This window comes from Prionailurus viverrinus, chromosome B1 (assembly GCF_022837055.1).
Source record: "Prionailurus viverrinus isolate Anna chromosome B1, UM_Priviv_1.0, whole genome shotgun sequence".
NCBI lineage: Eukaryota > Metazoa > Chordata > Mammalia > Carnivora > Felidae > Prionailurus > Prionailurus viverrinus.
In genome coordinates, this window is record NC_062564.1 from 105,776,357 (window position 1) to 105,803,107 (window position 26,751).

Sequence of the window (26,751 nt, forward strand, 5' to 3'; positions counted from 1 at the left end):
GTCACTAGTTGGGCCTGGAGTGGATGGAACATAGGATGACACATATAGACAGAAAATAGGGAGGTCAGATGTATTCCAGACTGGAGAACTATGTGTGTGGGAGACAAACCTATGCAGAAATCAGTTGGTGTATGTAGATGGGGGTGATAGGGTGAGTTACAACATGAGAAAATCTGATATCTAGAAAAGAAAGGGCTGGAATAGAGAAGAAAATGTTTGTGGAAAATGTGGTTAACTCCCTCCACTTTCTCCCTCCCTCGTTTCCTTCCTTCCTTCCTTCCTTCCTTCCTTCCTTCCTTCCTTCCTTTCTTCCTTCCTTCCTTCCTTCCTTCTTCCTTCCTTTCTTCCTTCCTTCCTTCCTTCCCTTCCTTCCTCCCTTCCTTCGTCCCTTCCTTCTTCCCTTCCTTCCTCCCTTCCTTTCCTTCCTTCCTTCCTTCCTTCCTTTTTCTTTCTTTCTTTCTTTCTTTCTTTCTTTCTTTCTTTCTTTCTTTCCAGACATTGTTTGTTTTGACAGATTTTTAATAAAAGAGAGACTAGCTAACACCTTTTAAGCTCTAAAGAAAGGAGCCCATTTGTCGGAAGCAGACCAGAGTTCTGGGAGTAAAAAAATGTTGTAATCGTTCAGGTTCTCATGTGTGTTTCTCTGATTCCCTTACTCTAGGATCCCATGGGTGTCCCTAGGAGTTGCTTTATTTCTATTAGAACTAAAAAAAAAAAAAATCACTAATATTGATTAGAAGGATCTGTGGGAGGTTATTTTATTAAAAATAAACTTACTTATTTCCTAATTGGAGGTTTCTTATGCATCTTTCCATTTTGACTTATATTGGTGGCACCTGTGTTTTATAACCACTTCCCACTCTGTCCCAGGCAAACACAAACAATCAAATATGTAATTATTACCTAAAATCATCAGGCCCAAGCGCCTCATTTTCTTATCACAGTTTATTGTTGTATATATGAGGTACCATGCTACTATCAGAATTATATCCAGGTTTTTTATTTTAAAAAACTCAGAGAAAAAATGTTTCCAGTAATTTTCATTCAATGTGAATGACAAGAATATCATAGCTATAAACATTAAAATAACCATTTCATTTCTTCCTAAGGAAGTTCCAATTTTAAGCAATGAAAAAGGAATTCTATACAAAGCTAGTTCTAAATCACATTAGCTCTCATTCTTTTCTTGTATGTATTTGTTACTTTTAGAATAGTGTAATAATCAGCCAGAGTATATAATGTAGAAAGTATGTATGTCCTCTAGAATTTGATGTTGCCTCCAAGATACATTGAGTGGTCAAGAATTCTTTCAAAAGTTTGCTTCTATGGAGAGCATAATACCTGTACTGTGAATGAGTCAATTTTGGTATGACCTCTTCCTTTTACTTTCATTATACAAGCATCCAGTAGGGTTTTTTTTTTAACATTTATCTTAAAGGGTGGGCTGTAGAGCTAACTCAGTTTACCTAGACAAAATCATGCCATTAGCAGCTTTGTTTAGAAATTTAAATGCACATCTCATCATTAAAACATAAATGTATCAGTTTTTCTTTTTCTGTTTTTATCAAGTAGACATGTTGTCAAAATAAAAGCACGATACCATATGTAACTGCTGGGGCCTGTTCTCACCACACATGCCCCTCTCAAGCCAATTTTCTTAAATTAGTGGAGTTGAAAGACTACACTCATTTCCCTGCCATGCTGGGCAAGTGCTGCTTTAAGAAAGGCAGCAGTAAGCATGGAGACTGAGTTTACCATATTTGTCCAAATGACTCTGATTTTCTTTTACTGTAGGGGCCTTAAAAACTTGTTCTTTCTCCATTTCTTTTGGCTATTAGCTTGTTTGTTAAAAAATGAGTGTATCATTTGGGTACATAAAACTTTAAAAAAATAATTAATAATTATAATGTAATTTAACAAATTTGTAGTAAGTGGAAGGATCTCAAAATTTGTTTTTAATTAGCAAATAATTGATAGAGTTTAGTTTTACACATTGGAACGACAAGGAAAATATTTGGGTTGTAGGTTTTCCTTGGGTATCTTTTTTTTTCTTCTGATCATACTTTTCATAATATTTTTAAAAGCTTACATACTCATAGCAGGGAATTTATGTACTACTTGATTTTTTTATGTGTATAGTGAATTTAAAAATTAAGTAAATATAAGCAGAGGTCAATAAGTATGATTCTTTTTTTTTTAAGATTAGTCATATGATCATTTAAAACTTAAGCGTAAATATATTTTAGGAATCGTGTCTACCTCATCGTTGTACCTCCTCTATTTAATTTAGTAGATAATCCATAAATTTATGTTTTATTGTCCTCCACAAGAGAATACACCAAATATTCTTTAAAAAATGGGACTTAGCCCTGCTTATTTTTTTCTGCCTTATATTGGAAGTATCATGGGAAATATCAGATTATAAATCATATGTCAGTGGGGTTTTTTTTTTGTTACAAATCTCTATATCACAATTTCATTTTAAACTCTCTGGAAAAATGTAGTTTTTCTATAATTTAAAAGTAAATAAATAACATATCATCTAGAGACACTGTGCTTAGTTTTCCTTTAATAGATTTTGTTCTGGGGAAAATTTTTTAAAAAGTTATTCACTTTTAGAAGTCAGTATGTTTCTGTAGATGACACATCCCTCACATTCTGTGCAAGTATTTCTGCAGAACCAGTGAGGACTATTGGAGTAGATTTGTAGCTCACAAAAAGAGGATTTAAATTGTCAATAATATATCTTGAGACCCCTATAATTTCTCCCTTTTAGAGGATTCAGTGAGTACACTTTGCATTATTATTTACTGTTTTGGTATACTCAGTGTGTTTCCATACACCTCTCAATGGCTTTACAATGTATCTCAGTATAACAATTACATTATGACAGAGGAGTCATTAATTTTTACATAAATGCACTAGAGTATGTGTATGAAAAATAACTTTTGTTTTGCTATAGCACTTATCTTTTTATTTTGATGCACATAAACCTCATACATAACCTTTCCACTCTCTGATCTAGCACAAATGGTCATTTACAATTCTTTCTAAATATTCAGTGGATTTATATCTTGGCAAGCATTTTTCATGGGTATTATGCCTTTGGCATTTTATGCTACATTGTGATGTTTCTTTTGCTTCTTGTTTTGTAGGACACTTTATAGAATCAAAGAATAAGAAAACATCATACAGGCAAACAGTGTTCTAAAAACCTACAGAGACACAATCTTAGTTGATATATAAAACAGTAAATATTACTATGAAATGGACAATTCTGCATTTGTGTTTGATACTTATATTGGTTGTAGTTGACTTCCACATGTGTGCACAGTAGTCTACAATAATCCCACAGGCTCAGATATGGATTAAGAGAAAGGCCATAGGCCTCAAGGCTCATAACAGATATTTTTTCTTTTCTTTTTTTTCCCCCCCTAATCATCCACATGCCAGCACATGGAAGGAACTTTGTTCTTTTTTCTCACTTGAAGAGGTATATTTTTAAACAGCCTTTTGGTAGCTTCTGGAAGCTTTGGGAAAGGTGAATGTCACATAGATTCTCAAGGAGTTTTCTCAGTGCTATCTCACTTTCTGCAGCTCCTGTCTGAGCCAGGATGGCAGAGGCTGCCCCAGTCTGTGCAGTAGCTTTGAGAGTTCCACGTTGTGATCTCTGTAGTAGCTTGATAGAAATGCTCTGCTCTGGTGGGACATAAAAGTACATTTCACTTTGTTGATTAAAGCATACTTCATATATTTTGATGATGTTTAAATCTGCATCAACTATACCATACCCGGATTGAAATTTATATTAAGAATGTGGGCTATTTATTTAGCACAACATAAACACATTGACTCTCTTCCTCAAAATAGACACTCTACATACATACACTTTTTTTTAACGTTTATTCATTTTTAAGAGAGAGAGAGCGTGCCCCATACATCCACTGTTTTTACTAGGGAAAGAGCTTTTGTATTAAGCATGTGATTTCTTTGTGCAGAATTAAATGTTAACTCAATCGTGTTGCTTGAAAAATAGCTGTAACAATTGATTGGGTTTAATATTATGCTCTATTAAAATCATCCTAGCTTTGGAGAATGTGAGTTTGGTACATCCATAATATAAAATACTCCTTTGTCATCATTAATTTGCATTTAGATTTGGAAGGTACACAATCCTGTTTTTTTTTTTTTTTAATGTTTATTTATCTTGAGAGAGAGAGAAAGAGCAAGAGTGGGGGAGGGAAAGAGAGAGAGAAGGAAAGAATCCCAAGCAGGCTACGTGCTGTTAGCACAGAGCCTGTCACAGGGCTTGAACTCATGAACCATGAGATCATGACCTGAGCCAAAATCAAGAGTTGGTCACCTAACCAACTGAGCCACCCAGGCACTCCCATAATACTGTCTTAAAAGATGTTTTAAGGCATATAAAGCTTAAAAGTAAGCTTAAACATGCAGTAGGTAGAAGGACCTGGGTAGCTCAGTCAGTTAAGTGACCAACTCTTAATTTCAGCTCAGGTTATGATCTCACCATCATGGGTCATGAGATCAAACCCCATGTCAGGCTCTGTGCTAGGGAGGAGAGGCTTCTTAAGATCTCTCTCTCCCTCAGTCCTTCTTCCTCTGCCCCTCTCCTGTTCTCTCTCTCTCTGTCAAAAAAAAATAATAATAAATGCAGTAGGTAAACCAGGTAAACTTCTAACCTATATTTGAATGATTTCACCCAAGGAAGGAAAAGAATGCCTTGCAAACTATCCTGACTTAGTGGGGGACAGATTTTGCTTCAACAAAGAAAAAATATTTTAGTAATTGAAACTACCAAAAATGAAAAGGGCTATGCTATATATGGCATTTCACGGGGTTCATAAATAGGTTGGATTACTGTTGTTAGGAATGTTTTTTTAATTTTAATTTTTTTTAATGTTTAGTTTTGAGGGAGAGAGAGACAGAGCATGAGTGGGGGGAGGGGCAGAGAGAGAGACACAGAATCCAAAGCAGGCTCCAAGCTCATAGCTGTCAGCACAGAACCTGATGATGGGCTCAAACTCACAGACTGTGAGATCATGACCTGAGCTGAAGTCAGACTGAGCCACCCAGGTGCCCCTGTTGTTAGGAATGTTGTAAAAGGGAGGATTTCTGCAGCTGTATCTGTACCTCCTGGCTTTGTACTATTCTGAGATTTTTGGTTGAGCTGAACCTTTAAAAAGTTTTTATTTAATTCCTTGTGCTATCTTTTAAAATGTCATATCTGGTACTCCATTTTAAATGTTATAGAAAAAAAGCCTCATTTTGTATTGGTAATTTCAAAGTAAGCGTAATTTTTATGGGAATCATGCTCATTGGAATTAAATAGAATATTTGTGCTATATTCTAACCATTACTGTGATCAAAGGAGAATCCAAACCACTGTGTGATTTAAGTGTCACTCTGTCTCATTTCTGCTCTTGTTTTTCCTCAGTCATGGCTCTAAAACCACCAACAGGCCCAGCTGGCATATTCAGGCAAAAGAAAAAGGTAGAGCTAGAGGCTCTTGAGTGGCTCAGTTGGTTAAGCGTCTGACTCTTGGTCTTGGCTCAAGTCATGATCTCATGGTCCATGAGATCAAGCCCCTTGCACGGAGCCTGCACTGACAGTGTGGAGCCTGCTTGGGATTCTCTCTTTCCCTCTCTCTCTCTCTCCTTCTCTCTTTCTGCCCCTCCCCCACTCATGCTCTCTTTTTGTCAAAATAAATAAATTAATGTAAAAGAAAAAAAAACGAAAAAGATAAAGATAAATTATATTTCCCATATATCTACCTCTGGGAACCTGATCATTCTGTGCCTCCTCTGCTGCCAGTCAGACCTGGAATCTAGGGATGAGCCCTAGGTCTTTGTGCAGAGTTTGAGTTTCTGAACTTCCCCATTATGTTCTCTCTTAATGGCCCACTTTGTGCTATTTCTCTTTATGACTGAAGTCCTGCTTGGAAAAACAGCAGCCTGGGGCTACCCAGTTCCTGCCAGCCTGCTCCCTAAAATTTCCACAGAGTAAGTGATTGTCCAACATCTTAACTAACTCTGGAACTGAATCTCCTAGGCTCCATTTCTACTCTCCATCCCTTTGGAGTTTGGATTGAACGTCTGATACTGAGGATTATCTCAACCTCACTTCAACTTATTGGCCTTTGGGGCATCATTTTTAACCCTGGCTGCCTCTGTCAGTGCTGCCTATGTAGATAACCCTAGTCCTGTGCCCTATTATGTGTGTATGTGTGTCCCCATAATCCTGTCACCTTAATCAAGTAACTCTTTCCTCTTGTTGCTCTGCTCCCTCATTACGGCAAGATAAATGTTATGAGATTTGCAAAATACAATATGTTCTATTTTGGAGTCTAATATGTTCAGGCCAAAAGTTACCAGAACAGAACTTTGTCGTACACAAGACTTATTGAACATACGTTGTTATCTGACAGTCATTCATAAGGGGGAATTTTTTTAGATGGTAAAATCACAGATAAGAGATATGCTAATGTATCTCAATATAATCTGACTATTTCATGCAAACTCATGAGGAGATTATAATATATACTTATATAATATAAAACCATAATAAAAAGGAATCATATAATACATTCAAGATCAGGTATTTTATTTGCCTATTATTAAAGAGTCTATTACATGCTTTTGATTTGGAGAGAGAATAGATTTTAGTGGTATTAATTTAGAATGTCAGTTTTTATTCTTTTTCTACACTGTATTTTCACAAACCAAGTACAAGTAGAAGGAGGCCAACAGCTTTCTTAATTTACCTGGATTAAATGTCTTCTATGATGTTTGGTGACAGTTGGGTACTGACATTTTTCTGTAATAGGAAGAGAAGCAGTGTGGTGACGGTACTGCCTGCTCTCATCCGTTCTACACATTCGTGTTTCTGTGATCTCTGTGAAGGCTTCTTACTCTTCCCTTTCCTCTGGTCACTATTTGCATAAAATCAACCACTTCTACTCCTTCAAATAAACCCAGTATATACATGATACTGTGATATAAGAAATATATGTGTTGGGTTTCCATCTCTGGTTCCTGGCACAGAGCTCCTAAAACCCTTGCAATTTCCTGAGTAATAGGGCTGAGAGGAGTGTCTTTTGTTATTCATAATAAGCCCCTTTTCAACCGTACCTGAGTTTATGCTAATGAGGTGACTTCAGACGGGGGGATGGTTCCTAGAGGAACCAAACACATGCTTAGAGGGTTGGAACTCAGTGCTCCCCTCTGACCTCCAAATAAGGAAAAGGGACTGTGGATTGAGTTAATTACTAATGGCCAGTGATTTAATCAATTGTGCCTCCATAAATGGAAGCTCCATAAAAACCTTCAATGAAGGACTTGAGAATGTCAGGATTGGTAAAGGCACCCGTGTGCTGGGAGAGTGGCACACCCCAAACTCCACAGAGAGAAGCTCCTGTGCTTACGACCCTTCTGGACCTTGTTCTATGCACTTTTTCATCTGGCTATTCATTTATATCCTTTATAAGAATAGAAAGTAAAAGTGTTTTCCTGGGTTCTGTGAATGGTTATGGCAAATTATAAAACCTGAGGAAGGGGTCATGACAGCCTTTGATTTGTGGCCACTTTGGACACAAGTCAGTAACCTGGAAACCCATTACTTGCTATTGGAGCCTGAAGGGAGGGCAGTCTTATGGTAGTAGGCCGTTTACCTGTGGTGTCTATACTAATTTGGAGTAATTAGAGTCACAATTGAGTTAAATTGTAGGGTACCTATTTGTATTGCATAAATTTGTATCATTGCTTGGTATGAAACTCTACACATTTGGTGTTAGAAGTGTCTGAGTTAAAAACAGTCCAGAATTTATTACACAGAAACCTTGTTGAGAGGTATAGAAGTATTGATATCCTAAAAGTTTGGTTTTTCTTATCTTTCTTTACCACAAAATCTAATATTATGTCTCAGTATGTCTGTGTATGATAGGAGTAAAATAAAATGCTATGAAAGATGTTCTACAGTGTCTTTTAAGCATTTTAGTTTTATTAAATATAATAAATAGCTTTGACATAAATGAAAATGATATATTTTATATTAGATTCTTGAAATATCATAGAAATTGCCCTTTAGTTCCTATTAATGTGTAAGGATTTTTCTCATAGTACTCCAAAGGTAAATTTTAAAATCAACCAAAGAAAACCACCAAAGAAATGTTATGCAGGCCACACTTACTACTATAGAGTAACTTAGTGGGAAAAAAATAGAAATCTTTTGGTCCTACTTTCAATTTCCAGTTGATGTATTTCCTGTCTTGGTTTCAGTTAACATTTTTAGTGCTAAAATTTTTGTGAATGTATCATACTTTTTGTCATGAGATGTTGCCTTCTTTATTCTACTTCAAAATAGAAACTTCTGTTGTTTTCCTTTATTCTTGCATGACAGGTAATATATCACTGGAAAAATCAAAAGAAGCAACCTGGATGCATTGAAATACAAATATCACTTTTAGTTTTTAGAGGGGCTACATTTTTATTATAACTACTTTCATAAGAAAATACATATTACTTATTGTTTGCTTATTTAGTTTGTATTTATAAGCTCTGTACTTACATCAGGATCCATTGGAGGGTATTTTCTTCCTTTGCTTTTTCCAAGGCATTTTGTTTTACCTTCTTCCAATAACTGACACCAGAAGCCTTTATGAGAATCAAACCTAAAAAAAATTCAAAATACAAAGCACAAAAAAGTATTTTGCAAGCAATTTCTAAGACATAATGACCAAAAACATGAATATATTTTTGGATCTTAATCTAACCAGAGAAACTGGTATATTTTTTGACTAAGTCATTTTGCATAAAGTCTTTTGGCATACTTCTAAATTCTGGGTCCATCTGTCATATTTGTGAGTTTGCCAGATTCCTAATAGAAAAATTGTCAGCAGAAGGTCTCCTATTAATAGAAATTAATAAGCCTACCTTATTCCTCTGGAAGGAAAAAGTTTTATAAATTTCAAGTCAGTTCTTTTCCTGTGTAGGGTTTAGAAATGACAAGTCAGGTTTCATCCATATTTATGGACTTACATAGTACTCGTACCATACAATTGCAGACTAATAGAAGAGAAAGGGTTTTGGTGTGCTATGGAGTGACTAAATTTAGCATTTTCTGGCTATAATCCATTTAATTTTCTTCCAGAGCACTTTCTTATTTTGGTATGAGCTCTGTATTAAAGTAACTGTACCTATAAATGTTGATTTGCATGGTATAATTGTAATCAAAATAATAGTAGCATATTAAATTTATATTTTGTTTATTATTTTTAGTATATTTTTTGTTTTTATTTTAATTCCAATTAGTTAACATACTAAACTTATGTTTTAGTTCACCGAAATGTTTTTACTTTTTATTTTTTTTTTAAGTTAATTTATTTTGAGAGAGAGAGAGCATGGGAGGGGCAGAGAGAGGGAGAGAGAGAGAATCCCAAGCAGGCTCTACACGGTCATTGTGGAGCCCTATGCAGGGCTTCACACAAAATAAAGGTCAGAAATAGACCAACACATCTACAATCAGTTGATTTTAAAAAATAGGTTTCAAGTAAATTTGATGGGAAAGAACAGTGTTTTAAATGAATTAATCTGGAAAAATTGGATACCTATATGGGAAATATGAATATTGACACTTACTTACACTGTATAAAAAAATTAACTTGAAGTCAATCCTAGACCTAAACTTAAGAGGTAAAACTATAAAAATTCTCAAAGTAAACAGGAAAGACACATAGGGAAAACACAGGGTGGTTCAGTTGGTTAAGCATCCGAATTCAGCTCAGGTCATGATCTCACGGTTCATGAGTTCGAGCCCTGCATCAGGCCCTGTGCTGACAGCTCAGAGTCTGGAGCCTGCCTCAGGTTCTGTGTCTCCCTCTCTCTCTGCCCTTCCCTCACTCACGCTCTCTTAAAAATAAATAAACATTAAAAAAACAAAACACAGAAAATCTTTGTAACCTTTATTTAGGCAAAGATTTTTTTTTAATGTTTTATTTATTCTTGAGAGAGAGAGAGACTGAGCATGAGTGTGGGAGGAGCAGAGCGAGAGAGGGACACAGAATCCGAAGCAGGCTCCAGGCTCTGAGCCGGCATCACAGAGCCCGATGTGGGGCTCAAACTCACAGACTGTGAGATCATGACCTGAGGTAAAGTCGGAAGCTCAACCGACTGAGCCACCCAGGCACCCCTTTAGGCAAATATTTCTTAAGGTGAATGCTAAAATAAGAATAATGATAATTTTGGACACATCAAAACTAAAAACTTTTTTTTCTAAAACACTTAAGAAAATTAAAAGAGAAACCATGGATTGGACAAAGGTATTTGTAAAACATAGGACTGGACTACATATGTAAAACATAATAAAGGACTTGTATCAGAATATATAATTCAACTCAACAAAAAATGATAATACCAATAAAAATTGGGTAAAAGATTGGAACAGATACTTCATCAAAAAAAAACATATGTGAATGACCAATAAACAAATGGAATTATTGCTTAACATAATTAGTCATTAAGGAAATTCAATTAAAATCACAAATGAAATACCACTACACGCTCACTAGAACAACAGTTTAAAAAGACTAATATGAAGTGTTGGCAAAGATGTGGAACCTCTAGAATTGCTATACCTTTTTGGTAGAAATTAAAATATTACAGCTACTTTGGAAAGCTTCTTATATATCTTAGTATATAATTACTATATGACCCACCAACCCCATTTAAAGGTGTTCACCCATGAGAAATGAAAATACGTGTCCATACAAAGATCTGTACACAAATGTCTGTTGTAGCTACAAATGGAAACAACCCTATGCCTATCAATTAGTGAAAGGATGAACAAATTGTGTTATATCCATAAAGTAGAATAATAGTGATTAAAAAAAGAGCTAATTACTGATAGATGTAACAACAGGGAGGAATCTCAAAAGCACTATGCTAAATGAAAGTAGGTCATTGGTTGCTAGTGGACCAGGAGTGAGGCGAAAAGGATTGACTGCAAAGAAGCATGAGGAAACTTTTTGGATTAATGGAAGCGTTCTATATGTTGATTGCGGTCGTGTATACAATATACGCATAAGTCAAAATTCATCAATATGTACATTAAAATAGGTAGATTTTATTAAATATGAATTTTACATCAATAAAGCTGATTTCAAATTATACTGTGATTGTGTATGTATGTGTATGGATGTGATTTGGAAGGTACTCTTTATGTAGCTAATCTAGAGTTTTTATAACATAGCCCTGTGAAAAGATTGCAAACCTAGATTTCTGCCTCTGTACTGGTTTGGATATTAGAGACACTAAAGGATGATTCACATCCCACTTATGCAAAGCCTATTTCTCATCATTACTGACACAATTGTGTGAGATCAGGACACAACATGGTATGTCTTCATGTTATTTATATTCTTGTTTGAATCAGTAAGACAACTGAATAAAGTAGTCCCATATTCAGAGGCACAAGAAAAAAAAGGATTAATAAAGACTATTACTTAAATAATCTGTACATGAAATCTGGAAAGTTCTTTTATTCATTCATTCATTTGAAAACTGGGAAGTTCTACTTTTTTAATATTTCTACTTTATTTTTTTGAAAAAGAATGTGAGCAGGGGAAGGGCAGAAAGAGAGGGAGACAGAATCTGAAGCAGCCTCCAGGCTCTGAGCTGTCAGCACAGAGCCCAAAGTGGCGCTCAAATTCACAGACCATGAGATCATGACCTGAGCCAAAGTCGGATGCCTAACCGACTGAGCCACTCAGGCACTTGGAAAGCTGGGAAATTCTAATACAACAAAATTTCTGGAAATCTGCTATTGATATAGTATTTTTCATAAACATTTTGTCCTTAACAATTTCTACAATTGAATTCTGACTCATTTTAAGTATTTAAGTGATCAAAATTCAGAATCCAGACCATTATTATTTTTTTAATAATATACCTAACTCTAGATACGTGTCTGGAACATACATATGCCTTATGACAGAACATTGTTTTTTTGTTTTTTGTTTTTTTTTTCAACGTTTTTATTTATTTTTGGGACAGAGAGAGACAGAGCATGAACGGGGGAGGGGCAGAGAGAGAGGGAGACACAGAATCGGAAACAGGCTCCAGGCTCTGAGCCATCAGCCCAGAGCCCGACGCGGGGCTCGAACTCACGGACCGCGAGATCGTGACCTGGCTGAAGTCGGACGCTTAACCGACTGCGCCACCCAGGCACCCCCAGAACATTGTTTTTAAAAGACACACTGAACTTCACACATAATATAAGAATCAAAATAAAAATAGGTTTTTCTTTCATCTCTGCTAATTGGTTACATCTTATGCAGCAGGTTGTCATGCTTGGCTTTATTGAGAAAAAAAAAAACTGTGTGTGTGTGTGTGTGTGTGTGTGTGTGTGTGTGTGTGTGTGACACATAGCCCAGGCATCTGTATGCATATGTTCATAGGCAATGGCATATGTGTACTGGAGTGGAAAAGAAAGGAAGAGAAAGGCAGAAGGGAGATCATGTTTATTTTCCAGGTGACTTGAGCTACAGGTGAAGGGATTGATGTTGACCTTATGAGTTTGAAGACATCAACAATGCAATTTCATAGCTCACATGAAGAAGCTTGATAGAAAATGGAGAAAGATCTCCCTACATCTGTTTAGAATATCAACAGTAACCCCTTAAGATTAATCCTGTTACTGCAGGCACTTATATCTGATGGAACAGCAAGAAGCATCCTTTTTTAAAGTGTAGGCACTAGATGTGGCTAGGACCCTTCTTTAAAGGATTTCAGGAAGTAAATAAGTTTTATGTGTTGTTTACCCGTTCCTGGAGGCAGAGATACTTTGTTAATCATTGTATCCCAGAGTCTTGCACATAGTAGTCATTCAATAAAACTTTGTTGAATTAGAGTAAAACAAGAATGGATTGGCTCTTAAATATCTATAAAATATCACCGTGATGTCTAGAAATAACTGGAAGAGACATGTAGGTAGGGACAATCAAAGTTCTCCAACGATTCAGCCTCCAACTGGCAACATTCCTATATTAATGATAATGTGGCCTTAATTTTACCCTTGGACAGGTGAATCCTAGGGAATATTCAAATTATACTTAGAAGGAAGGTTCAAGCATGTTTAAAATGCCTTTAAATTGAAGTAACATTTCCATGGGAGAATAGTGAACTGAAAACAATGCAGGTAAATCTCAAAACCAAAACACCATCATATAGGTGTTATGGAACAAACACAGAAGTTATTTTTTGTTAGTTTTTTTTTTCTTAATCAATTTCCTCTCTACACACATGCTTTTATGATTTAATGAACCATTTTGCTGACGCCCATTTTATTTTTAACAGTTTTCGAGGTTTTATTTACTTATCATAACACCTATCTTAAGTGTTCAATTAAGTGATTTGTAGCAAGTTTATATAGCTGTATAACTATCACCACAATCTAGTGTTAGAACATTTCTATAATTCCCCCAAAACCCTTAGAGCCCACCAGGGACAATCCCTGCTGTCACCTCCAGCCCCAGGCTAGCACTGATCTGCTTTCAGTCTCTAATATGTCTTTTCTGGACATCTTCCTCCACCCCATTTTTTTTTTTTTCCTGGTGTGGATATGCCAAATTCTGTTAATCCATTTACTGGTTGGTGGCTATTTGGATTGGTTCCATTTTTTGGCTATTATTAATAATGCTTCTGTGAACAAGTCTTTGTTGGATGTAGGTTTTCATTTCTCTTGGGGTAGACTCCTAAGAGTAGAATTGGATTATTTGTAAGCTTCTGTTTAATTTTTAAGGAACTGCAAAACTGCGCTTCCAAAGTTGCCATATTATTATACATTATTATCAGCAGAATATGAGGGTTCTAGTTTCTCTACATTCTTGCTAACATTTGGTATTGCCTTTTGGATTATAACCATTCTAGTGGTATTTCGGTGTGATTTTAACTTAATCATATCACTGTGATTGTACATTTATTATGCAGAGTGATTGTGCATCTGAAGATGGATTCTTTTATAATACAGTCTGAGACAACTTCAAAAGCTCATTTTAAGGTTTCAGTCTTTTAAAGAAAGTACTTCCTGTTGGTGTACTATCCATTAATAAAAATTCATAATATTGTTTTTCTCTAGTTGTAGCTTCTCATGCCAACTCAAAGAGCTTAATAGATTGGAAGTGCAGGCTCCAGTGGACTGGCTGAGTTTCAGTCCTGACTCCTCAATTTATATGCTGAGTGACTTTTGGCTTAGCTTTCTGTGCCCGTTTTTTTTTTTTTTTTTTTTTTTTTTTAGCTGAAAAATGGAGCTAATAGTACCTCTCACACCTAGTGTTGGTATGAAGCAATATATGTAAACATATAAATGTAGAACATATACATGCATATTGATTTTGAAAAGTTATGAACACTCTGAAAAACAAATTCATCATAGGAAATTGGAGCAGACTATCTTCTCTTTCACTACTTACCACTGCTAGATGCTCTTTCATGGGTAGTCTAGGGAACCAACACATTTTGGCTATCATGGCTACTTTAAAAAAATTTTGTTTTTAACATTTATTTATTTTTTGAGAGACAGAGACAAAGCACGAGTGGGGGAGGGGCAGAGAGAGAGGGAGTCACAGAATCTGAAGCAGACTCCAGGCTCCCAGCCGTCTGCACAGAGCCCAACATGGGGCTCAAACTAACTGCAAGATCATGACCCTGGCGCCCTTATTGTGGCTACTATTTTTTTTTTTTTTTTGCTGCTAAAAAAGGTTTTAATGTGGCACATTTTTACAAAGAGTCATCTAAAATGGGATGGGAAAGATTTCCTGGTGAATATAAATTTGGTTGCCAGGGAAATGGTATTAGAAACAACTGAAGTCCTTCTTGGGGTCCCTGGGTGGCTCAGTCCATTAAGTGTCTGACTCTTGATTCGGCTCAGGTCATTATCTTACAGTTCATAAGCTCACGCCCCACATTGGAATTCTCTCTCTCTCTCTCTCTCTCTGCCCTTTCCCTGCTCATGCTCTGTCTCTCAAAATAAATAAATAAACATTGAAAAAAAAAGAAACAATTGAAGTGCTTCTTGAATTTTGAGGCAGCTTCAATTCTTTATGACTTAGTCAAGCCCCATCCACAGAACCAAACCCTGGCCTTCAAATTCTTATTGTCCATTTATTAAAGTTTTTACAGTAAATTAATATTAAAAATTCATATAACTCAATCTGGTCTCATTTATGTTTACAAACAGGTTAACTGAGAAATAAAGATGTCAGGTTCAGGTATTTAACTAGTCTTTCTTTCTTTCTTTCTTTCTTTCTTTCTTTCTTTCTTTTTTTTGTAAATATTTATTTATTTTTAAGAGACAGAGAGACAGTGTGTGAGCAGGCAAGAGGCCGAGAGAGAGGGAGATACAGAATCCGAAGCAGGCTCCAGCTCTGAGCTGTCAGCACAGAGCCCGATGTGGGGCTCGAACTCACCAGCTGTGAGATCAAGACCTGAGCCAAAATCAGACGCCTCACCGACTGAGCCACCCAGGCTCCCCTTAACTAGTATTACTAAGGGTGAAACCTCTTGTCATGAACATTGATGGCTAGGTAGAACTATTAGAGCATATATTCATGGAAAAATAAAAAAAATTATACTTTTCATTTTACTTTATACAAAGTAGCAAAATTCCATGCTACACATTATTTTTACTGCTTTCTCTCAAATGATCAGTTGGCTCTAAAACACTATGTAACACACTACATGAAAGCTAAAATGACGTCAGTATATCAATCCAATTTACAATTTAGGCATAAGGTTTTGTTGAACTAGAATTGTAAAATGCTGATTACCATAACTGAATGAGAAGTTCCTATTTATATTGTTTAAAACTTATACTGCTTATTTAAATCACATCCATTCTGACCAAGAAAATCAGATTTTTTTTCATATTCAGTACGTCATTTAAAATTCATGATGACAGTACTATGTCATTTTAAGGCATCATAGACTATCCAATGAGTGTATGAAATTTGGAACTCTTGAGTACTTTCGTTAGCAATTGTGGAAAGGAATAAATAACACTCTTGACAATGGAAGCTGATTGACATTTTTCTTGAAAATAATTTTGAAATGGGGACTTTTTTATATTGAATATAATCAGTTTGTAGAGTGCCTAAATTGGAGTACTCTTTTATGCCAAGCCTGTTCAGTAAAGTCTTTGTGTAGACCTGGTTTAATTCATTTATTCTACTATGTGCAAAAAACTGGATTTATGTGATTAGTTGAGAATTCATACCTGCTTGCAGTTCAGTACATTCTTAGAGGATTTTAATTATTTTTTTAAGTACCAAAGATCTAGTCTTCACTATCACTAGCAGAAAAAAATATGAAGCAATAAATGACATTCCTGAGAACATACATTTTGTTTGACCCCCCGTGATCCTCAATATGTCCAAAGCACCACAGAAAAAAACCTATCAGTACAGTTATTTTACCAAGAGTAATTAAGTTATCGGGGCAGGATTCAGAACAACTGCAAAAGGCTTGGTGAAGGATGATTCAGACTAACTAAGACAACGACATGAAATTCCAAATATTCTACAACAGGTACACTGCTGATTTTTATAAGATGTGTAAAGCCAACTGATGATTGACAAGAAAATATAAGAAGAAACTGAATGGCTATACATTATCTCCATCAGCAGGGTAAGAGCTTGGAAAGCCCCGCAAGATGAGAAGCCATGGTTTTAGAGACTACACATATCTTATCTTGCTACTTCACCCACTGAGCTCCATAGGAGGCTAGAGAATCACATAACGGGCAATTTTAGCCAGGTACATCCCAGGTGCAAAGCGATCCACAGTTCTTTGTATGTAGTATGTTGCTCTGATATTACTTCTCTTAGGTTTACACTCCCTTTTCTAGGCAGTAGAGGGGAATAAAAAGCTTGCTGCTGAGCTGGATGCAAAGGGGACAAATACACAGCATGCAGGTCAAGGACCATTCCATAAAAAAAGAAATTATGTCTTTATAGAATACTTCACTTCTTTTTTTCTGAAATACAATGCTTTGCTATATGCTGTATAAAAAAGACCCAAAGATAAGCCAACTTGAAATAGAAAACTGTTTAGAAAATAAAAGCTTTCTTTTCTAAGAGATACTTAAAAAGATATAAAGCAGAAAGTGGACTTGAATTTCTAACTGCAAACTAAAATCACTCAGCTTTCTTTAAGGTCAAGCCGGAAGTTAAATACCTAAGGCTAGTAGAGTCTGTGTTAGTACTTGAACTAAAGCTCCACAAAGCTCTAATAGTACTCATAGTATAAAAACACATAGGTCAGAAGGTTAATAGTAATAAGAAAAGAAAATGGCTCTTGGGAAGGAAGCTCAAAAGTCAAGTTCCTTTGTCCTCTAAATCAAAATGTCCTTTTTACATACGTCTCTACATATGATTTCTGCAAGACATAAGCAGTATTTGATGTTTTTCTGCCAATCTTTATTGTAAGGGATGCTGAAAGGTAAAGGAATCCTGGCACTCACAATGTCTAACCTGCTGTAAGATAAAGTATACAATGAAAAGAGAAAATCAGTTGATCTATAGATGTGAGTTTTATACTGAGAAATACAATGGAAGAATTCCATAACAGCCTTTTTTAGTTTCTTTAAGGCTCAGTCTATGAGTCTAAAAATTAAAAAAAAGGTATTATAGTGTAGGTCAGGTCCATGGCGCATTCAATTCTATCTTCCAGTTGCTCCAAGCACGTGAAATAGGAACAAACACAACCCTCATGAATATTATTGCTGACTATTACAATGAACAAAGAAAGATGGAGGTCTTATTTCAAATGTTAAGTGGAGTCCAGAGTCAGGTAAGAGAGCTACCTAGGGGGCAAAATTTCAGGAGGCACTCACTGTCAGGTATTTGCAGGGTCCTGAGAACGAGTGCCTTCTTACAGTACTAATGCCTCTCTTGCCTTATGCTTGTCCTGGCCCAGATGGTGTTAGTTACCTAAGGAAATCAGAAAAGAGCAGCAAAAGAAAACCAAACCAGAGCTGTAATTGCTGTGGGCTTCGAAGGAGAGGTGACAGGGTCAGATACACAGTGGGTAAAGACATAAAAGCAAAACATGGAAGTATGTGTAAGAGTAATAACAGCATATCTCTTTCTGCCTATTCAGTCACCTACTGGGTGATTTCTTGCTGCATGACATTATTTTTGAAAATTGCACAAAAGACAGGGCTCATAAACCATCCAGTTAATCACCTCTTCATGCTTGCAAGAGTTCCCACTATTGTCTGTTAAACAGGTTTAGCACTTACTGACTTTTTTTAAGTAGCCACTTTTGTGGGTTAATTCTTGGTTTTAAGATTTACAATTATTTTGCTTCTCTGCTTTCCTTCTAGGGGAAATCTTTCATAGTTAGAAATCAACAGAGGATTTAGAACATTTCTTTGCCACACTGCTGAAAAGTTCATTCCCAAGTAGTTAATGTCAAACTAATCAGAAAATAATCAGTTATGTAAGGAGAAGCCAACATAATAGTTGCATCACCAAACTGCAACTTTTAAAAAACCAGTTCTCTAATGAAACTTCAATAAGTTAATTAGAATATAAACTTACGTTAAAGCTTCTGAGTAATTATAATGAGGAGAGACTCCTAGAAATTTCTGTACTTCATCCATCACTGTAGCAGGATCCATCCTTAGCTGTTGCCCATCAATAATTAGCAACTAAATTACCAGAGAAATTAAAACAAAAGACAATGCACATTGAAGCTAGATGTGTAACTGTATAATTAAAAATTTGTGCACTCTGAATTTAGTCAATGAGAGACATTCTACTGAGGGCATTTGCATACATTGTTGTTAGACTTAACCAGACCAATCTCATTAATGACTTAGAATAAGAAATAAATCACACTGATTAAGTGTACTTAGGTTTTGTAATCTGAGAAGTCCCCAAAATACTATGAAAACAAAAAAGCCACTTGAGGGGACCAAATGAGCTTAAGAAATGTGATTACACATCACAAATGGAAACCAAGTTTAAAATAGGCAAAACTGGTGTGCCTGGTTGGCTCAGTCAGTTGAGCATATGACTGTTGATTTTGGGGTTGTGAGTTCAAGCCCCATGTTGGGTATAGAGATTACTTAAAAAAAATCTTAAGAAAACCCCACCAACAACAGGCAAAACAATGATTACATCATTCAAGATTGGAAGGAACACTGTAGAAAAGAAGAAAAGTTGTAATAAGACTAGGTGTAATGAGACAGAGGACATGTCATTCTCCTTGAGTCCATTCAAAGGAGTAGCACTGTAAAGTTTTAAGAAATACTTAGATAATCCATTTGGAGAAAAAGACAAGACTCCCAGTGAACCTGAATGTGGACAGAAGTTCTTCAGAACTGACTGAGGGGAAGAGTTTGCTTGTTACTCTAATGAGGGAGGGGTGTGGCCCAGAAGATAGAATGACAGGTGACCATATGTTTCCAATTCTGTGTCTCCCTCTCTCTCTGCCCCTCCCCCGTTCATGCTCTGTCTCTCTCTGTCCCAAAAATAAATAAAAAACGTTGAAAAAAAAAATTAAAAAAAAAAAAAGAATGACAGGTGACCATAATGGAGGACCACAAAGAGTGCAGTGCAACTTCTGCTCATGCCTCTTCTCCAATATTTCTATACAGTCTAGACTGGCATTGTTCCCTAGAATGTTCTGTGACTATGGGCATTGTTCTATAGCTGTGGTGTCTAAAAGGTAGCTATGGAACATTTAAAGTGTGGCTAATGTCATTGAGCAACTAAATTTTTAATTTTATATACTTTTAGTAGAAATTTAAATAGCCAGATGTGGCAGGAGCTATCACACTGGACAGCACAATCCTAGATACACAAGCATACACTACGTCTGATGTGACTGGACTGCTTTAAGCTATCTAATGGAGGGGCTGAGTTTGCAATCTAGGTTGAAGTCTAGCAAAAAAGAGAAGCAAAGAAGGCAAGAAGCTCATGAAAAATTCAGCAAGGTGGTTCAAAGGGAAATAATGACACTTAATTAAGAAAAACATTATTTGCCTTGTTTGGTTAAGATGTTCTCAAGCTTTATTCACAGAATAAGAATCAGGGATATGAAGCTTTTGAAGTTCTTGACAATCAGGAAGGGTATGCACTGGAAAATACAGCAGGGAGAATTATCCTGAAATACTTTTAGAAAGAAAATTAAACAGTTTGTCTACCTCTGCCTAACTATTATTCCTTGCCACAGTCTTATTATTTACAACTAAAGAGTAAAAGCCAGTAATGTTTTAATGAGTAAAAATTTCCTCTATCCTGGAGGCAAAGTCATCAACTTAATGAGATTGTAACATGATGGAAATTCTTATTGCTCAATACCTGAAAGGGAGGGAAATAAACAAGCCATCTCTCGATGTGGCTGGCATACCACCCTGGGATCAAACATCTCTTCTGCAAGGCTCTAAGCTCGGAGGGTGCACGGGGACCAGCTGAGATCACTTCGTAAAAGCTGAACTTCAGAGCTGCAGGGTCTTCATGTGATCGCTGATGCTATGATGAAAAGGTGGATAATTAAACTAACTTGAACTATAGGCATGAATAATTAAAAACCAATCTCTGCGACAAGTCTCGAAGCTAAAGGAAGGAGTGACTCACTGCTGGAGAGTTATTTGTTTTGCAATTAATAAGGGATGAAAATGTTTGCTTGGAGCATCAGGATTTAAACTTATGACACTGATGAGGGAATATTTTTGAGAACTTATTTGGCAGAGGCTGAATTCTTATTGATAGGCTTCCTTAACTAACTTTACTGAGTTGTTTCCTTAGTGTATATATTTATTCTGAATGTAAACTTTTGAAAGTTGCATTAATGCCCCCCTTTCAGCCCATAAGCAAACCATTTGTTATGTCCATTGAGTATCCATAATACACAAGCACTCTACTGGTCTGCCACAGTTTTGCTCCATCTAGAATGCAGTTTTAGATTAGAAAAGCCCTACTGGCTATTTTAAATGGAAAAACTACCTAAAACTCTGACATGTACATTATCTGAAATGCACAGCTTTTATCATATACTACCTAGCATCTAAAAGCCAAGATTATTTTACCTAATGGTAACCTTCCTTTGTGATGAATCAGAATCATTTATTGTACAGAAATGCAGAAAGCAGCAATCCAAATAGGAAAGTGTTTCATAATGGCTCAGGCTGAGGCCCATGGGTTTGAAGAAATCACCTTTTCCCTAAATTGACCAATAAATATTCAGGCTTAGTGGTAGGTTTGTGGATGTTTACCACATCTAGTTGAATAGCAAATTTGCTGCAATTGAGATTCAAATTACTACACTACAAACACTACTAGACTTTGTTAAGGCCTGCATTTTGCCAGTACAGAGTGATTTATTTATAATATTTGGGACATTTTGTTAGCTTACAGCCTTGAAACCTCCTTTTATGGTAAATTCTCAATTTCTCAGGGGCTAAGTGGTTGCCAAGTTCCAATTTTCTTTTCTCTTTGAGTCAATTAAGGCTTATTTCTCTTTTCTCCAGATACCTGGTAGAAAAGGTAAAAGGCACAAAATCTAATCAGTCAATTTACAATTTGCTGTATACTATGATTTAAAAGATGGCTGTTGGAGTCTGGCGTCAATGCTTAGTGTGGAGTTGTGGATTTCGGCTTTCCAGGCTGTCTCACTTCCTATTATGCAGATTATTATCAATCTGCCTATCTAAGATTCCATCTGCTTTATTATGACCTTTCCCCTACTCTGTCTCAGCCACAAAACCTTTCCTGACAATCTGTTCTTCCTTTTTGAATATGGAAAAACTACTTTTGTTAAATAACAAAAGGACCCAGTGCTGAGAAACTTTATTCTCTAATATTATAGATTGTCATGAATTATCTGTTTGAAATCCTATCAGTGGAAATGGAATGTACCACTCTTAACCTGCAAGATCAGAGCTATGTGCATTCACTTTAGTACAGAGAAGCAGACTTAGTTCCAACCCAGGTGCAGGGTTTCAGATAAGGAGTTTTTGGTTTCGTTGTTTTGTTTTGGTTATTACCCTTGTCATTATGTGGTATCCTTCTTTGTCTTTTGTTACAGTCTTTGTTTTAAAGTCTATTTTGTCTGATATAAGAAGCATTGCTACCCTAGCTTTCTTTTTGCTTCTTTTGGCATGGTAAATGTTTTTCCATCTCTTCACTTTCAATCTGTATGTGTCTTTAGGTCTGAAGTGAGTTTCTTGCAGGCAGCATACAGATAGGTCTTGCTTTTTTATCCATTCAGTCACCCAGTGTCTTTTGATTGGAGCGTTTAGTCCATTTTACATTTATAGTAATTATTGATAGGTATGTACTTATTGCCATTTTGTTACTTGTTTTATAATTGTTTTTATAGGTCTTATCTGTTCCTTTCTTCTCTTGTCCTCTTCCTTTGTGGTTTGATGGCTTTCTTTCTTATTATGCTTGGATTCCTTTCTCTTTATCATTTTGGGTATCTACTATACGTTTATGATTTGTGATTACGATTAGGTTCATATATAACATCTTATGCATATAGCAGTCTATATTAAGTTGGTGGTTGCTTGAGTTTGGACCCATCTTAAAAACACTAAATTTTTACTTCCCCCATCTTATGTATATGATGTCACACTTCTACATCCTTTTATCTTGTGAATCCCTTAATGATTTTTGTGGATATAATTGATTTAGTCCTTTTATGCTTTAACCTGTATACTGGTTTTATAAGTGATTAATCTACTATTTTTATTATACATTTGCATTTACCTGTGAAATTTTTTCTTTTCATAATTTTCTTACTCTGGATTATAGCCTTTTCTTTCCACTCAAAGAATTCTCTTTAATGTTTCTCAGAAGGCTGATTTAGTGGTGATTAATTCCTTTAACTTTTTTTTTTTTTTTTGTCGGGGAAACAATCTCTCCTTCTATTCTGAATGATAACCTTGGTTGCAGGTTTTTTCCTGAATGTATCGTGCCACTCCCTTCTGGCCTACAAGATTTCTGCTGAAAATCAGCTGATAGACTTATGGAATTTCCCTTGTATATGACTGTTTTCTCTTGCTGCTTTAAAAATTCTCTCTTTATCACTACTTTTTTGCCATCTTAATTATTACGTGTCTTGGTGTAGACCTCTGGTTAGAAGTAATACTAGTCTAATAACAGATAAGGAGTTTCTGAATACAGCATTTCACATTTATCTTAACTTTATAGTTTCCAAGGAAATGGGGCCCTTAGTCTATTTTTTTCAAAATGCAGATGTGTAGAAGCACATATGCACATCCAAATACATAATATTTTGTTATATTTTCACTTCATTAATATATTTTATTCAATTAGTGCAAAATTAAAAAAAAAACTTGAGAAAGTATCTCCAGAAACAAAGAAAACTTTATCCACTTTTATGCAGATATAAAACTAGCAAATCTACTCTTTTATTGAGACCTGAGGTGGTTGCTATTGCTGCAAACCATCTCCCCTTCTTCATAGTCCCCTTCTTACCTGTTAGATTCTGTCTGTATTTTTCTTACCTGATACCAGGAATATGCTCGGTCTGAGGGGTCAATGAGGATGGTAATGATCTTTGCTTTCGGGACCAGAGAAGCTGCTCTTTTAGGAGCTTCCTCTGAGTGGAAGTAATTGGCACTCTTTTCAAACAGAAAGTCAGTGGTGACATTAGATGGGACTGGGAAGAAATCCATATACCTAGAAAAGAAATATTTCTCAAAATAAGACTGGTTTATACTCATACTCTGGTGACTGTAGATGTCACAGGTATCCCACAAATCATTTGTTTCCTAAACAAAAGCCCTTTTCTATAAGGCATCTGTTCTATACAGTTTGCAAGGGAAAAGTGTATAAAACACTAATAATGTATCTTGAGAATGCTTTTCTAAATACATTTTCTTTTTGTTTTGCTTACTATCCGAAAAAAAAAGGTATGGGAGATAGCAAAAATGTAGACACAGAATGATCAAACTGGAACAATAATCATCCTAACTATATAAAATGTATCTAAATGCAGAAATACTTTACAGAGAAAAATGTGTGAGTGCTGAACCAAAAGGAAAATTTGATCAAAACAGATGATATGTTCAGTTCAAAGACATTCTAAAAGGACTTAGACAAAATGTTTTTAACTTCATCACAAGTGAAATAATTTCCTTCTCACTAATGTGGTGCTGTGGTTGCATTCAACTATAAAATGTTTAAGTGCAGAACACATCTGGTGTAAACATTGCCTATTTGCTTAACATTTTTTCCATTTAGAGCCATTTATATTCTTTAGAATATTCATAAAATTTTAAAAAGTATGTACATATTTCTAAATATAAAATTCTATCAAATTTCCCAAGGTCAGGTCCTATATCCTTAAGTGGGGTGAGAATGTAAATCACCAGCAGAATGAACATAGGAATAGCTAAAGCCTTACACACAGAAATGTAAGACATAACAGAATTTGTATAATGTCTCATCTGTACAAAAGCTGTCAAATATAAACTAATTCAGCATGTGATAACAGATATTTCTGAGGGACTAAGGGACAACTTTTAAAGGAAAAAGAGCCTTTTTTGGAGAGCACGTGCAAATTTAACTTCTAGGGTTTCTTACATTTGATCATAATGGCTTCATCCTCCACTCCCACCCTCTTCAGTTCATAAGCCATCATGACTTTGGGCTACCAAGATAGGGTAGTTCAGTAGTTACTGAGCAAGAGAGTCATTAGCATTTCTGTGATGACTTCTTTATGCAGTACGTTGTTTTCTTTTAGTCATCTCACACGATAAAGCTTCTGGTAGGATTCCAGTTGTTAACATATTGCAAAGTTTGGCTGGTACAACAAAGTGATGTCTTGAAACTCAGGGCAGTAAAGAAATCCTTTTATGTTTTCTGGAAATTGCCTTGGTGATATGTCATTCTGGCATCCTTTTAGGGGGAAACAGATATATAAAAATTTCTGGAAAGTTTGATCTGCTGTTTTGGTGTATAGTCTATTTGTAGAAAGTGCCACATTTTAAGATATTTCTTAAGTTAGATGCTCACCCTGGTTCCAGAGATGCTAAGGTTATCCCAAGTGTCTAGTGATACCTTATTTGGTCCAAGCTTGTCTCAGCCTTGCTTATTCTGAGAAAGGCTCAGGAAATCACAAAAGAAGGGCAGAAGGTATTGAATTCTGAGTAACTTTTAGTTTCTAAAAATGGTCCCACTTTCCCAGCAGTCCTCTCTATACCTGTAACAGTTTAGACCTTAAAAACCTCTTCACGCAGTTTTGGATCTTGGACCTATAATGTATTGATTTTGCCTGGCCCCAGAGGCTCATGGAAAAAGCAGGGGCCAGTTCTTGTTTGCCAGTATGCCCACATTTTTCTAGTGTAGTGGCTGGCACTTAGAGGCACTTGTAAAATGTCTGATGAACAGGTAAATAAGAAATCAGCTTCATATTTTCAGGGTACAAATAGGTAACATCTGGGGAATATGAATTCAGATTATGTAAAGAACTGGTGAGCAAACTAGAGTGTAAACCACTCTAGTTAAAAGTGAATGCCTGCCTTGTTTAAGCTTGGCTACTTTCATAATATCTCACCATCTTTTTTTACTGAAAGATGTGATTTTTGCAATATTCCACATTTATTTGTTACTTGGGTTGACTGTGAGTATTTCTAAGTGATTTAACTCACAGCTAGATCAAGACATTTAGAAGTTCTAAGTGCTAAGAGGATGTTAGGGCTCCCCAAGTACCAGTCCAAGCCTTCACTTCATCCCCATGTAATTATAAAAAATAATACCAAACCACAGAATATAAAATTTAAGTGTCTGTATGAATCAAACATTTCTCTTGATCTCCTGATTGTAAATGTTGGCTATTTTACCAAAGATGGAGTGTTCTCATTTTCATCTGCCCTACTTTGCTTTTATCCTCAGCTTGTGTTTAGGTTGCCTGTCAGTTCAGGCAGCCCTGGTTTTCCCCAGTTTTCTAGGAAAAGCAGTTCCCATGGATCCAGACTCACTGTGCCTGTGTTAATTCTGTAAGCCACCTTGGCATGCTGAGACCTACTATCAAACTCTTCCACTTTATGGCTCTGTGGTCCCAAAGGGACTATGGAGGTGCTGACACTTCACAGAGAGACACAGCCTGAGGACTGTTTATACATCTGACATCATTGACAGCAAAGCCAGAGTTACTGATAATAGACTGACATTTGCAGGTACTTTTATTATTTGTGTTGTCTTTTATCAACATATAATTTGTCAATGCAAAAGTGTTTGCAATTGAGGTGTTTTTAGTGAGTTGCACTTAAAATCATTAGCTTTCTACTTATTTATGTCATCTTTTTGTAAACTGCTTAAGGGACTTTTTGTCCTGTTATAGTGCCTTATATACATTACTGACTTCTGAACAACTTTTAAAAAATTGATTATTCTTACAGATATTCTTTTTTTTAAAGTTTATTTATTTATTTATTTATTTAGAGACAGAGAGAGTGAGCAGGGGAGGGGTAGAGAGAGAGGGAGAGAGAGAATCCCAAGCAGGCTCTGCACTGTCAGCGAGGAGCCAGATGTGGGGCTGAAACTCACGAACTGTGAGATCATGACCTGAGCCTAAACTAAGAGTCAGACGCTTAACTGACTCAGCCACCCAGGCACCCCTATTCTTAGAGATATTCTTAAATCCCAGAGAGTTCAAGTATTGCATTCCTCTCCACTTTTTTCTTTTTTTAAAGTAGGCCTCACAC

The 26,751-nt window shown here is 35.9% G+C and overlaps 1 protein-coding gene across 3 annotated transcripts in view; it reads right to left on the reverse strand.

Moving 5' to 3' along the window:
• Nucleotides 1–944: 944 nt before the first annotated feature.
• Nucleotides 945–26,751, reverse strand: part of LOC125163600 (bifunctional heparan sulfate N-deacetylase/N-sulfotransferase 3) — a 192,256-nt gene continuing 166,449 nt past the window's right edge. For 2 of the 3 annotated variants that reach the window (XM_047855588.1, XM_047855589.1), the window contains exons 10-14: nt 23,548–23,722; nt 20,378–20,548; nt 18,611–18,720; nt 8,584–8,686; nt 945–3,699 (exon numbers count right to left, since the gene is read on the reverse strand). In XM_047855588.1, coding sequence (XP_047711544.1) covers nt 3,580–3,699; nt 8,584–8,686; nt 18,611–18,720; nt 20,378–20,548; nt 23,548–23,722 — 679 coding nt within the window. In that variant the 3' untranslated portion in view covers nt 945–3,579. Of the gene's footprint in view, nt 3,700–8,335; nt 8,450–8,583; nt 8,687–18,610; nt 18,721–20,377; nt 20,549–23,547; nt 23,723–26,751 lie in introns of all 3 variants that reach the window. The other variant, XM_047855590.1, reaches the window with a different exon arrangement.